The 15,341-nt window shown below is 40.3% G+C and overlaps 1 protein-coding gene across 6 annotated transcripts in view; it reads right to left on the reverse strand.

The window, feature by feature from the left end:
• Positions 1-15,341, reverse strand: part of scai (suppressor of cancer cell invasion) — a 274,289-nt gene that overhangs the window by 40,880 nt on the left and 218,068 nt on the right. For all 6 annotated transcript variants that reach the window (XR_009651884.1, XM_060912894.1, XM_060912895.1 and 3 more), the window contains 2 exons: positions 12,665-12,838; positions 12,444-12,544 (listed from right to left, as the gene is read on the reverse strand). Coding sequence is in view for 5 of the 6 variants with exons in the window: in XM_060912894.1 (XP_060768877.1) it covers positions 12,444-12,544; positions 12,665-12,838 (275 nt within the window). In the remaining variant the exon portion in view is untranslated. The remainder of the gene's footprint in view (positions 1-12,443; positions 12,545-12,664; positions 12,839-15,341) is intronic.

Genomic DNA, 15,341 nt, shown 5'->3' on the forward strand with positions numbered 1-15,341 from the left:
CTGCAAACAAAAATCCAGATCGCTGTTGTTTGTCTTGGTTTATTTCTGTACCGTAACACTAGTTATAGGGGACTCTATCATATGGCACGTGAAATTAGCTAGGCTTTTAGGGGCACCAGCAGCTTTAGGTCAGGTGTATACTGGGAGCCAGGGTGCTGGACATACTGTAGTAGGTAATCTTAGGGTCCTAGGTAAGCATAGGTTCTCAAAGATAGTTATCCATGTAGGAGCGAATGATATATGCCTTTGTAAAGGTGTTTAAATTAGTAACTTTGTAGAGGCATTTAAATTAGTGAAGGCAATGTCCGATGATGTAGTATGCTTTGGACCCATCCCAATGCGGTGTGGCAATATAGCTTACAGCAGGTTATGTTTGCTGAACTGCTGGTTGTCCAGGTGGTGCTCTGAAAACAGTGTGGGCTTTCTAGATAATTGGACTAATTTTGAGGGTACTGCTGGCCTGTTAGGGCGGGACGGTATCCATCCCACTCAGGAAGGTGCTGCTCTCATTTCTTGCAGCACAGTTCATAGTCTCAGAACAGAGCCAAGGCCAGGGAGCAGACAAACAGGCTAAACCAACTGTCTGCTAGCTGCACAGAGTTGTCACTCAGGGTCCACTACATCGAGACTGTGTCTGTTTCCCGAGCTAAACAAAAAAGTAGAAATACTCAGAGTTTCAGTAACCTAATCAATATAAAATGTGATCATACTGACTGTACAGCTACTGCCAGCACCTTTGATCTAAAGGTAGGGCTATTAAAGCTCATAGGCAACTGTTTTAATTTTATGCACATTTGAAACTTTAAATGTTAAAAAACCCTCTGTAATTTTCTTCTGGTTCCAAGAAGTATTGTTAATAAGTAATAATTAAAATAAGTTAGCGCGGATCACGGCGCACTTCTGTTGGGCTATTTTAGTGACCATTCGGCGCGTGACATCATTTAAGCCAAACAAACCACTTGAGTTGAGTCCACTTCCGTTTACTTACATTGCCATTCAGCTTGAGTGCAGACGTGCATTCAGGAATTTCCAAAGAAATGGCTTATTGTTGTGCAGTGAACTGTAACAACGGGACCGGTTCAGGACGTTTTTACCTTTTTCCGAGAGAGGAGAAGAGGCAGAGAGTGTGGACTGGCTTTTTCCAGAAGAGAAGAGGCAGAGTGAGTGGGTTGGCTTTTTCCGAAAAAAGAGAAGAGGCGGAGCGAGTGGGTTGGCTTTTTCCGAAAGAGGAGAAGAGGTGGAGCGAGAGGGTTGGCTTTTTCCAAAAAAAGGAGAAGAGGTGGAGCGAGTGGGTTAGCTCTTTCCGAAAGAGGAGAAGAGGTGGAGCAAGAGGGTTAGCTCTTTCCGAAAGAGGAGAAGAGGCGGAGTGAGAGGGCTGGCTTTTTCTGAAAAAGGAGAAGAGGCGGAGCAAGTAGGTTGGCTTTTTCTGAAAGAGGAGACGAGGTGGAGAGAGTGGATTGTGCGCATGAAGCCAGAGGGTTGTTTTTTTCCGGAAGAGGAGACAAGGCGGAGAGAGTGGATTGTGTGTGTGAAGCCAGAGGGTTTTTTTCTGGAAGAGGAGAAGAGGCGGAGAGAGTGGATTGTGTGCGTGAAACAAAATCAAGCAGTCAAAGAAGAAACGGACCAGCAACGCTCAAGCAAAAAGGAGAAGATTGGAGGTAAACATTTTTACTTTTGCTTGCAATTGACAAGTCAAGAATCCTGAGGGATCCTGGACAATCATTATGGAAATGAAACAAAGGATATTTCCTTGCTTAGAGTAGGCTATAAATAGAATAATGCCACGGATGGCAGGCTAATGTGGCCTACCAGCACACTGTCAAGTCATTGTTACCTATATCCACTAGGGAGGGCGGTTTAATTATTCTTTAAAAGGGATCTTATTTAGTATTATGATGAAAGTAGGAATTTATCATAACTACCAGGATAAATCGTTTGGGAGCGAGTCTTGTTGAGGTCTGGGGTCACCGTAATCAGAGTCAGCTGAGTCGCTGTCCGATTCCGAGGCCGCACAGTCAAACCAGTGAGCCACATTCACCGATTGCTTTGCAACGGCCATAGGTTCATACATATATTGTTTCACCTCTCGATATTTAATTTGGAGAGTTCCTACTTCAAAATTGCTATCACTTTCAGACATTTTACACAACCTCTCATGACCAAAGTCTGTACACGTGTGTTCGGTTCGCAGGTACATGTAAACACAGAACTGCTCCCAGTCTGTTTGGCTTAAATGGCATCACGACGACTGTCCCCTGGCGGTGAAAGTGCACATAAGTGAGATGTAAACAAACCTTCAGAAATTGGGCAAAACAGAATATTTAAACCGTTTTATTAAATTTTAGGGTGCAAATTAGGCACTAGGAAGATTGAATTCACTTTTTGGGTCATTCTTCTAGACAATAAAGTTGATATTCTACATTTCACCTCTGACCATTGCCTATGACCTTGAAATATTAGATCTCTTACATCTAAAGTGCTAATTGTCAATGAACTGATGACTGATCAGGAGTTTAATGTACTGTGTTTAATAGAAACATGGATTAAGCCAAATGAATATATAGCATGAAATGAAGCTAGTCCTCCTGGATACAGTTATATACACCAGCCTCGTTTAACTGGCAGAGGTGGTGGTGTCATGGTTATTTATAAAGATTATCTAGGTGTAACACAAAAACCTGGTTATAAATTTAATACATTTGAAGTTCTTCATACTAATATAATGTATGTAGCCTCGAAAAATAAGTCTACCCAGTTAAGAAGAAAGCTTTATTTGTCACATGCACACTTCAAGCACAGTGAAATTCATCCTCTGCATTTAACCCATCTGAAGCAGTGAATACACACACACCCAGAGCAGTGGGTAGCCACACTACAGTGCCCAGGGAGCAGTCAGGGGTTAGGTACCTTGCTCAAGAGCACTTCAGCCCAAGGCTGCCCCACGTTAACCAAACTGCATGTCTTTGGACTGTGGGGGAAACCGGAGCACCCAGAGGAAACCCACGCAGACACGGGGAGGACATGCAAACTCCACACAGAAAGGCCCTCACCAGCCGCTGGGTTTGAACCCAGAACCTTCTTGCTGTGAGGCGACCATGCTAACCACTACACCACCGTGCCACCGTTAATTCCATTACTTATTATGTACAGGCCCCCCAGGCCATATTCTGAGTTTCTTTCTGAATTTACAGATTTTATCTCAGACCTGGTTTCCTTTGACAAAGCTTTAGTTGTTGGAGATTTTAATACTCATTTCGATAACCCAGAAGACCCTTTGAAAACAGCGTGTGTGTCCATTTTAGATTCAGTAGGGATTAATCAGAGTGTCATAGGACCGACCCATAATGGTGGTCACACTCTCGATCTAACACTAACATTCGGGTTAAACATAGAAAATACAGTCACACTTCCACAGTCTGAAGTTCTCAGATTATCTCATCTCATTCAAAATATGTCTGAGTAATAATATATGCACCTCACCATGCTACTGTATTAAACGTACAGTCATATCAACTACTGCACAGAGTTTTATAAATGATCTCCCAGAGTTATCAACTTTGATTGGATCACTGTCAGCCCCCACAGAACTTAATCAGGCAACTGAATGCTTAGAGTCAATATTCTGCAATCCTTTAGATAATGTAGCTCCTCTTAAAAGGAAAATGATCAGAGAGAAAAAAAAATTAGCACCCTGGTATAACAATGACACTCACACTTTAAAACAGATCACTCAAAAATTGGAACATAAATGGCGTCAAACAAAATTGGTAGCATTCAAATTAGCTTGGAAGGAGAGCCTCCTGAAATATAGAAAAGCTCTTAGTGCTGCTAGATCAACATATCTGTCCGCCCTAATAGAAGATAACAAAAATAATCCTAGATTCCTATTTAATACTGTAGCAAAATTAACCAGGAATAAGACCACTATAGACACATGCACACCTGCAGTATGCAGTAGCAACGACTTCATTAATTTTTTCAATGACAAAATTGAAAATATCCAACAAAAAATTCAAACTACTAATTTAAGTAACCCTGTCATTAACAATATAACTGTATCAGATCAGCAATCAGTGTGTTTTACTCCCCTTAGAGAAAGTGAACTACTTTCATTAATCTCTGCATCAAAATCCTCAACTTGTGTACTAGATCCCTTACCTACACATCGATTCAAACAGATAATGCCTGAAGTAACTGAACCACTTCTAAAAATAATCAATTCTTCTCTTAGGATTGGTTATGCACCCAAATCCTTTAAACTTGCAGTTATCAAACCCCTGATTAAAAAAACCTGACCTCGATCCCTGTCAGCTGTCCAATTATCGACCAATATCAAACCTCCCGTTTATTTCCAAGATCCGTTAAAAAGCTGTGGCACAGCAGTTATGCTCATATTTACATCGGAATAACATCCATGAAGTGTATCAATCAGGATTTAGACCTCATCATAGCACGGAGACAGCACTGGTGAAAGTAGAAAATGACCTACTACCGGTGTCCGATCAGGGCTGTGTCTCGCTGCTTGTGTTGCTTGACCTTAGTGCAGCGTTTGATACCAATCATCATTCCATTCTTTTGGCTAGACTAGAAAAGGTTGTGGGAGTTAAGGGAACAGCCCTCTACTGGCTCAGCTCTTATTTAACTGATCGCTATCAGTATGTTGATGTAAATGGTGATTTTTCTAGACATACTGAAGTAAAGTTTGGTGTTCCACAAGGTTCTGTCTTAGGCCCACTGCTTTTTTCTTTAGATATGTTACCTCTGGGTGATGTAATTCATAAACATGGTATTAGTTTCCACCATTATGCTGATGACACACAGTTGTATGTTTCTGCAAAACCAGATGAGGGACACCAGCTTAATAGAATTGAGGAATGTGTAAAGGACATTAGATACTGGATGCTTATTAACTTCCTTCTGCTTAACTCTAACAAGACTGAAGTACTTGTACTCCGACCACATGCAGCTAGGAGTAGGTTTTCTGATTACACAGTAACTCTGGATGGCCTTTCTGTTTCTTTACGTGCAGCAGTATAAGACCTTAGGGTGATTATTGACCCCAGTCTTTCATTTGAAACTCATTAATAATATTACCCCGATAGCTTTCTTTTATCTCAGAAATATTGCTAAGATAAGAAATTTAATGTCACAACACAGAAAAACTAGTTCATGCTTTTGTTACTTCCAGGTTGGATTATTGTAATGCCTTACTGTCTGGATGTTCCAAAAAGTGCATAAACAAGCTCCAGTTACTTCAAAATGCAGCAGCAAGAGTCCTTACTAGAACTAAAAAATATGACCACATCACCCCAGCCATATCCACACTGCATTGGCTCCCCATCAAATTTCGTATTGATTATAAAATACACTATTGACCTTTAAAGCACTGAATGGTCTCACACCACAGATGAGGGAACAGCCTTCCATAGTGTTCGGGACTCAGACACAGTTTCAGTGTTTAAGTCTTGGCTGAAAACATATCTGTTTCATCAAGCCTTTTGTTCATAGTGTTTATGAGGTAAAGGAGTAGATCTGAAGGGTCCTCAGACAGAGTGTTTTGGTAAACTGGGATGTATGGATGCTGTCAGTACCCCACTCACTTGCTCACTCAAGTCTGTTGATGGTATAGTGGCTGGCTGCTTTATGTCCCGGGGCGCCCTCATGCCTGTGTTACCTTCTGGCTCTCCCCTTTTAGTTATGCTGTCATAGTTAGTTTTGACAGAGTCCCTGCTTGTACTCAGCGCAAAATGTATACTGTTCCTACTCATCAGGTGACATTGGGCATACCTCACAACCTGTGTTTTCTCCCCCCCCCCCCCAGTCTGTCCCTCTGAGTTACATGTCAATCCTGAGATCGAGATGCTGACCTCTTCTGCTCCTCGGACCTGCCTGATCCATCCTGATGCCCTACATCTGGCTGGAGTCTCATCACATTGCTCCTGTGGAGGACGGCCCCATATGGACAGTTGAAAGTCACACTTGGAAGATGCTCTGGACACTTACAGTAATGCTTTTATGGCTGAGGACTACAGTTGACTTGCTAACTTTAAGACTGCAATTGTCATGAACAGTTTTGCACTCAAGTCTCCATCAATGAATGGTTTATAACTTCAACAAAACAGACTTCATGTTAAAACTGTTAAAAGTGTTATACTCAGGTTGTCTGTTATCACCCAAATGAGGATGGGTTCCCTTTTGAGTCTGGTTCCTCTCGAGGTTTCTTCCTCATGTCATCTGAGGGAGTTTTTCCTTGCCACCGGCTTGCTCATTGGGGATAAAATTAGCTCATGTTTAAAGCCATTAAAATTCTGTATAGCTGCTTTGCAACAATGTCTATTGTTAAAAGCACGAAAAAAATAAACTTGACTTGACTATTTTAGCAGTTCCCTTTCATTCACTGAGGACTATTTCGTGAAAGCCCTCTGGGTGAACTACAGCCAATTTCAATACAATGACATTCATAGGAAGCGTATAGGCTCTCTGTAGCCAGACTCTCTAATAACTTTGGCACCACACACACACACTTAATAAATAAATAAACAAATAAAATCATAATATTATTGCACTTTACTATCATGATGAAAATCGCCTTCCTATGCATATTATTTTGCCTGTTGGCTGTTGTGCCCAGGGGGTGCTACCTAAAAGGCCGACAAAACTATCTGACCTACACCAGAGAGCAACTGCTTTCCCTCCGCTCAGTTGGAGTCCCACCCACAATTCTACCTGCGGACTGTGCGGAAATCCGACAGTCTGGTAAATGGCCAGAGAGGAGGAGGAAAGTTGGGAAAAAGCATGGCTCAAGGGGAGGCCTAAGGCACCATCTCTGGAGACACTGCAGCAGATTTCCACTGCCTGCCATCACTTTGTCCAACGTTTGCTCGGTAAGCCATAAACTTGATGAACTTGCGTCCAGAGCCGAGCATGACAATGCATTCAGACTAAGCAATCGTGTGTCTGACCGAAACATGGATTAAAGACTATCACGGAATTCCAAGATTGCCAGGGTACACCACTTTAAGAGCTGACAGGAATGTGCACACTTCACGTAAATCCATTGGTTGTGGGCCGTGTTTATTCATGGATAACAGCTGGGTCACTCAGTATTGCATACGCGAGCAAGTGTGCACACCGGACTATGAGATATTGACTGTATCCTTCAGACCATTCTACCTTCCATGGGAATTTGGGCAGATCACAGTCAGTCATTCTTGTTTATGTGCCCGGGCCTAATGATGATGTAGCTGGGGAGAGAATAGCAGAGAGCTATAATAACACGCTCGCCCGTTCTGCAGACCAGCCCGTCATCGTTCTTGGGGACTTTAACTCCTGTAACTTGTTTGAACATCTGCCTACCATTCAGCAATATGTGGACTGCCCCACACGTTTAAATCGGACACTTGATCACTGTTATGGTAATATTTCCGAGGCATACAAAGCAGTATGCAATCCGCCCCTCGGAAAATCTGACCACAAATATTGTTCATCTCTTGCCTAAATATAAGGCTGTGGTTAAAAGAATGAAACCAGCTGTTAAGCAAATACAGGTGTGGTCTGACAAGCAAAGAACTACTTAGAGACTGCTTTGATAACACAAATTGGGACATTTTCTTTGAATCCTGTCTGGGTGGGGACGAACTCTCAGATTATTGCATCATATATTAAATTCTGTGAAGACTGTGTCTCTGAAACAAAGTCTGTGAAAATATTCCCAAATAATAAACCCTGGGTTTCTAAACAACTAAAAATACTCCTCAATGAAAGGAAGGTTGCTTTTTGTTCTGGTAATATAGATCTAATGCAGGAAAAAAGGAGACAATTGAGAGGTAGTATCCTTAAGGCAAAAACAGAGTATAAAAATAAAAGAGAGTAATTTCTTCAGTGGCAACATAAAACAGGCTTGGGAGGATTTCAACACCTTCTTGGGTCAAACTGGGGAAAAGAGTGACAGTCCTGTGAACTTCAGTCAAAGTTCTGTGGATGGATTAAACCAGTTCTTTTGTAGATTTGATACTGTGGATGACAGTGCTGAGTGTGATGAGATTTGTAAAAATCTCCCTGCAAGACCACCAATATCACAGAGGATGCTGTTGTCAAATGTCTTACCAAATTGAAGCCAAATAAAGCTACTGGCCCAGATGGCCTTAAAGCCCGTCTACTCAAAGACTGCGCTTTACAAGTAAAAGGAGTCTTTTCAAGGTTGTTTAATTCCCTAATTGTTACTGGAGTGCCTAGGGTGTGGAAATTGTCTACAATAAGGCCTACACCAAAAAAGCTAGGTGCTAGCAAGCCTGAAGATTTTAGACCTATTGCTATTACCTCTATACTGTGTAAAACTATGGAAAGAGTTCTGGTAGACCTTTTGACAACTACAGTTGCCAGTGTGTTAGATCCGCTTCAGTTCGCCTACAAGAGTGACAGAGGTACTGATGATGCTGTGCTGGTTCTGTTAGACTCTGTCTCAAAGCAGCTCACACTGACTAAGGGCTATGCCAGGGTCCTATTTGCAGATTTTAGTGCAACTTTCAATTCTATAAAGTTACACATTCTCCTAAGAAGGTTGGCCAATCTTAATGTCGACAGGGGCCTGATTCTCTGGGTCAGAGATTTTCTTTCCTGCCAACCTCAGAGGGTATCAGCTGGTGACAATCAGGAGTGCTTACTATAAGCACAGGCTGTCCACAAGGCAGTGTTTTATCACCCTTGTTATTTTCTTTATTTACAAATGATTTTGCTCTTAATAATGACACTGTTAAATTGATTAAATATGCAGATGACATGGCCTTAGTTGGTCTGTTTCAGAAAAATGATCCCTCTGGTGAGGCCACCTACTTCGCCCATGTGAAGGCCCTGGTAGCATGGTGTAACAACAGCCAGTTAGAAATAAATGTGACAAAAACAAAGGAGCTACTCTTCTGTAAGAAGCAAGGCCTGACAACAGAGCCAGTCTCACTCAATGGTCAATGTGTTGAAACTGTGCAAACTTTTAAATATCTTGGCACATTTCTTGACTGTCAGCTGTGTTTCACTGAGAACACAGATTATATTTTTAAGAAGTGTTCTCAGAGACTCAACCTTCTCAGAAGATTGAGCTGTCTTGGTGTTAGCCCTCAGATTCTAGAGCTTGTGTAGACAACACATATTGAGAATATCTTAACATTCCATTTCCCTGCTTGGTTCGGACACTTAAGTTGTAAGTGTAAAAATAAATGTAATAGGATTGGGTCAATGGCAAGAAAAATAGTGGGAAAACCCCAAAAACATCTAGCTAACCTCTACACTGAAAGGCTGAGGAGGAACTCTACAAGAATAGTGGCAGACTGTTTCCATCCTTTTTTAGCCAATTTGAGCTTCTGAAGTCTGGAAGGCGCTATAGGGCCCCTCTGGCTAAAAGTGTATTTCAAAAATCTTATTCCAAATGCTATTAGCATTCTTAACTCAACAAAGTGAGTGATCCACAGACACTGATAACTGCTATTTGTCTTTTTACTTTATTTTATTCTATTTTGCACAACCCTCTGTGTTTGTTGTCTGTGTTGTCTGTCAAGTTGTGTTGTTGAAATGTGTGTTGTTTGCATGTTATATGTGATGGCAGTGAACCCTCTGTATTTACTTTCATGCAGTCTTCTCTTTATGGTAGATTTGGATATTGATACGCCTACTTCCTGGAGAGTGTTGTTCACTTGGTTGGCTGTTGTGAAGGGGTTTCTCTTCACTATGGAAATTATTCTGTGATCATCCACCACTGTTGTCTTCTGTGGGCGTCCAGGTCTTTTTGTATTGATGAGTTCACCAGTGCTTTCTTTCTTTCTCAGGATGTACCAAACTGTAGATTTTGCCACTCCTAATATTGTAGCAATTTCTCGGATGGGTTTTTTCTGTTTTCGCAGCTTAAGGATGGCTTGTTTCACCTGCATGGAGAGCTCCTTTGACTGCATGTTTTCTTCACAGCAAAATCTTCCAAATGCAAGCACCACACCTCAAATCAACTCCAGGCCTTTTATTTGCTTAATTGAGAATGACATAACGAAGGAATTGCCCACACCTGCCCATGAAATAGCCTTTGAGTCAATTGTCCAATTACTTTTGGTCCCTTTAAAAACAGGGTGGCACATGTTAAGGAGCTGAAACTCCTAAACCCTTCATCCAATTTTAATGTGGATACCCTCAAATGAAAGCTGAAAGTCTGGACTTTATGTCCATGTGCATTATATAACTAACTTGAATATGTTTCAGTAAACAGGTAAAAAAAAAAAAAAGGATATATTATAACCTTTCACAATATTCTAATTGTTTGAGATCTACTAGTATACATAAAATTTATATTACAAACATTTGGGTGGACCTGGGGTAACATAAGAGCACGTGTATCACTGTCAGCTCATTTTACACATCATGCAATACATAAACACTTGCTTTTGTTTACTTTTCAATTAAATTAATAAAAGTATATTTCTTTGGGTACTTTCAGACCTATTAGCACAGTTGCTAAATCAATCAGGGCAAAACTGATACTTTGGGCTTGTTTAATTTCCTACTTAGTTTGGTACTCAACATAATTGAAGGAAACAAAAAGCAAAAACGAATTTGAGTAGGACTGAAAATTTAATTCATTTGGCAGAAATACAGCAATGGAAAAAGATAAATCTTTACCAAGTGCACGCAGAACTCACAAAAAGAAAAAAAAAAAAGTCACCCAAGTACCAAGAACATGGAGCAGGGACCAAATAAATGATTAGACAATTAAATAAATAATGTTTAAAACAGTTTGCATCTTCCATCCATCATTTATTTTCTCTTTGTTCTCCATTTGGTCCAAATATCCATAAAACATGGCATTACTGTTGGTCCTTTTGGCTCAGTTTGCCCCTCACAAATCAGTTAAGCAGCTCTTAGCTACAGATGAAAGCTGAACACAACCCATAAAGCATGTCATTTTTGTTCATTTTCTTTGAGTAAGACTCAGAAAATGGATATCAGTAATAGAGTTTTGCTCTTAGTAACTTTAGGACTGGAGGGTGAAAAAAATTATATTAAAAAAAAGTGAGAGAAAGAAAGCTTGTTCTGTTTGGATCCAGGTGACACTACTTTCATGCAAAACTCTTCTAGTCATTTCAGATGTCCCACCCCTATAAGCAGGCCCGCCGGGGGGGGGGGGGACGACGACAAACGGGTATGTTGTCCCGGGCCCAGGAATGGGGGGGGCCCAGAACTGGGCTCTCATGAAGTTGGGATTATTTTATTTAATTTCAAAATGTGTTGATTTGGGGGAGAAATGTGCTATATTTGCATTCAATAAATTATTTCTAGATCTTTTGCCTTTATTGTATTTGAAAAAGGTGTCAAGAACCCCCTACCACCCCTAATGCAAAAATGGTTTGGTCTGACTCTTTGATTAAGGGGAAAAATGACATCGTTCAATCATAGCGCTTCAATAATCAGTGTGCGTGCCATTTGCTAACATGCACAAGTCAGGAGCAAAGAAAAGAAAAGAGAAAACGAGAGGAAGAAACCAAGAGACTCAGGGGCTCACTGCATAAATATTTTTAAAAAGATTCGGATGATGCAGCAGGTACTAGCAAAGGCAGTGGGGCAGCTGAGCCAGGTAAGACACAGCCAACTTTTTCCAGTCCCGTAAAGTAACCCCAACCAAGGCATGCGCGGCACGCAATTCATGTTACAAACGAGGGGAGAGCAAGTCACACTGAACACCATATCAAACGCACAGGGCACTGAATCATTTCATAACCACAACGGCTTAATAACATTGTGTTTCATATATCTGATTGAAGCTAAGAATATTCACATTAGCCCGCAATCATATCCCGCCGTTTCTCGAGCGGTGTGTTCTTCTCTGCTTTTCACACTGGACAGTACGCACGCACGCACAACAAAAGTCCGGCGCATTGCATTTTGCACCTGAATAGTTGCAGACTAAGGAAATGTTAAAATGTTAAAACTGTAAAAATGTTGAAATGCTAAAATGAAATGGTTGTTGACCGGTTGAATGGTTTTTGAATACCTGTCATTTAAGGGTTGGAGTGAGTAGAGACTGGGATAAGAGAGGTGTGTGTGTGTGTGTGTGTGGGTTGGCCCGGGGGGGGGGGGGGGGGGGGGGGGGGGTTGTTAGGGGGGGCCCATTCAGAGCATTTTGTCCCGGGCCCAGCCAAAGCTGTCAGCGGCCCTGCCTATAAGAATGTGATCACGAACTGTTTAAAATGCCTGAAACATTCCTTGGACACACTAAACTGACATTGATTTGTATTGTGTTACGCTCAGAAAGCTCTGCTCCTAGGTCACTAGAGACAGAATCAACTGTTCCATCGCCAAACCACAGCAAACAATCAAAAAATCTGCCACTTTTGCGAGTACTACTGCTAATCAGTGTGATCCTTGCCTTAAAACGTGTTCAGACAGATATTCAAACTGGAGTGCTGTCTTACCCGGAAGAGTTTGTGTCGTCGGAGGGTGGCACAGCAGAACACAAACCTGATCATCAGCAGCCTCAAAAATTCATCACCATAGAACTGCAAAAAAGCCTGATCTGGGATCAAAATACAATAACAGACAGGTGTTCATTAATGCTCTCATTCTTGCGTTTATCAACTTGCTGAAAGAAATTACATAATTTGATTAAAAAAAAGCTCTAATGGTCTGTGGTTACCAATGGCTCGAGAACTGGTGAGCATCTGGCCAATGTCGTGAGAAACTTTGTGCAAAAACTCCTCTGCCTTTTCCCATAAACCCTGGTGCATGCTGGTCAGCCCACTAACATACAGAAAGCCCATTAGGGGATTGTAGAGAAAAAGAGTGAAGAGACTCCCACGCTGAGACTGGTCTAAAATGCAGATTACAACATTAGATGAATACTTTTTTTGTTTTGTTTTTAAATCATGTAGAAAATCAAAATGCCAAGATAATAATGAAGATTAGTATGAATACAGAGGTGATGATAGGAAATGACGTGCTAATTGGTTGAAAAATTTGGACTATTTCTAGATAATCACCTCGAGCGACTCGGCAAAATGGCAGCCAATCACTTCATCACCATAAGTGAGGAAGAATTACATGTTATGAAAGAAAATGCCGTTCCTAAAAGCACTAAAGGTGCTACGAATTGTGGTCTAAAACTATTCAAAGGTATGGTGGAATTGTGATTTATCTACTTCAAAACAAAGTACAGGGTGTTTCAAAAAAATATCATCTCACAATCATTTACATCTCAAATAATATCAAATTTTTTGAAACACCCTGTATTTTATGTGACTCGCACAGATAAGTGACACCCCTGCATGCATCACATTTGCATGTCACTTTTGAAGACTGAATTTTTTTTTTCATACGATTATTTAAAATAATCACTTGTTGATTTATACTAAAAATTATCTGGCTCTGTGAATATTGGTGAATAATAACCTCAACTTCATCTAGGTTATAAGTCACCAATATTCACCTCACCTTTGGTGAATAACTACTAATTAACCACTGAGCCTTAAAGAAAGAGTCAGGTGAAAAATCCAATTTATACAATTCTACATGTACCCCAAATGACAATCAGCTGAGATATGCTTAATGTTTATGTTTCCTTCATTAATTAGATCATGTAACTAACAAGCAATGGAAGCCCTTCTCAAATACATCTCAAATTGCATACTTTAGCTATGACATCTCTTTATAAAATAGCAAGGAGTATCTGTTTTTAAACATTTAAGTTCAGATTGGAACCACAGTGCCTTAGTTGCTTCTGTGACTATTGCCATCTTTGCCCAGTTCAGTGACATCTGGTGGACGTTCTCCTCGAGGCAGAATTGCACTTGCAATATTCTTTCCAGTTTTTAATAATGGATTTAATTATACTCAAAGGGATATTTAAAGTTTGTGATATATTTTTGAGAATGAAACCCTGATTTGTATTTTTCCAGAACTTCGACCCAGACTTTTCAGGAACATGTGTATTTTTATATAGAGACAACTAGATACACCAGAAATAATTCAGTGATATCACAGTAATAAGGGGAAATACTTGTACAATAAATGGTATTTGACCCTGTACTTTTTTTATTTGTAAATACAATTTTTAAAAATTATAGATTTTTCCCACTACAATATTATAAGATGTTTAGTGTCGTTTCATGACGCACAGTATAATTCCAATTAAGTCCATTTCAGCTGAGTTTGTAACCCTGGCGCTGTATATCAGCCGCTTCACTTCAACTCTTTACACTTTGGAGGTAGCACCTAAGGGGGCAAAAGACATCAAACTGTACTAAGGATTCCAGTTATCCAAGATGACCGTCCCGAAACTTAGTGTACAGCTACACAGTGGAATTTTGCTCATGTATATAGATTAAACATGAACTACTCTGTCTAATTATTCCTCCTGGGTAAATGGAGGCAGGATAGCACAATGCCTCCTCATAGCATGTTATATTGTCTCCTATTTCTCAGGACAAACAATATGACAGAAAGTCACGATAAAAACTAGATTTGCATTTCCTGAAGGAAATCCTAGTGCTTACAAAGAACGCCCCCCCCCCCCCCCCAAAAAAAAGATAGGTCAACAGATAGACAGACAAATGGGTAGAAGGAAAAAATAGATGGGTAGAGGGATATTAAAAAAAGTGATGGAGGTGGAATATCAAAAAGAAAAATAAACATAGCTTCTCAATGGGCTGAACACTTTACAGCTGGAATGAAGTTTTTAGCACAAAATCTTTAGGAGCAGTTATGCCTCAAAAACTGAACTGAGGCCAATGGAAGGAAAAGCGGGGGGGGGGGGGGGGGGGGGGGATGAAAACAGGAATGCCAGAGGTATGAAAAGTGGTAGTGTGCTTATTAGTATTACCCAGAACATGACTAGTAAGTTTGGAAATATTATCTCGAAAATTAACTATATGGGAGCAGTTTGAAATGTTTCCCATTCAAAGTCAATCCGAAAATATTGATGGATAGAGGGATAAAAAAAAAGAGGGATGTGAGTGGAATATAAAAAATGAAAAATACATAGCACAAGTGCCACTGGAATGAAGTTTCTATGTTCAGCAGTTTGAGCTGAATTAATTGCAGAAAATCACTTCGAAGAATAATGTAAATAATCATAAGCAGCAGCCTAGGAATAAAAATATAGTGCTTTGCAAGCACTATAATAATTATTCATATAATTTATATATAATATCCATATCCAAAAATAATTGTACTAGTGCATGAGCAGAAATTTTAAATGTTGAAAACACAAATATTTTTTGCAAAAGTGCAAATCTTTCACACTAAAGCTATAATTTCACGCACTCTGCAAATATCTAAATGTGTGTGGTATGTGCAATTACGTACATTTATTCTGT

The sequence above is a fragment of the Neoarius graeffei genome, chromosome 28, assembly GCF_027579695.1.
Source record: "Neoarius graeffei isolate fNeoGra1 chromosome 28, fNeoGra1.pri, whole genome shotgun sequence".
NCBI classification, from domain to species: Eukaryota; Metazoa; Chordata; class Actinopteri; order Siluriformes; family Ariidae; genus Neoarius; species Neoarius graeffei.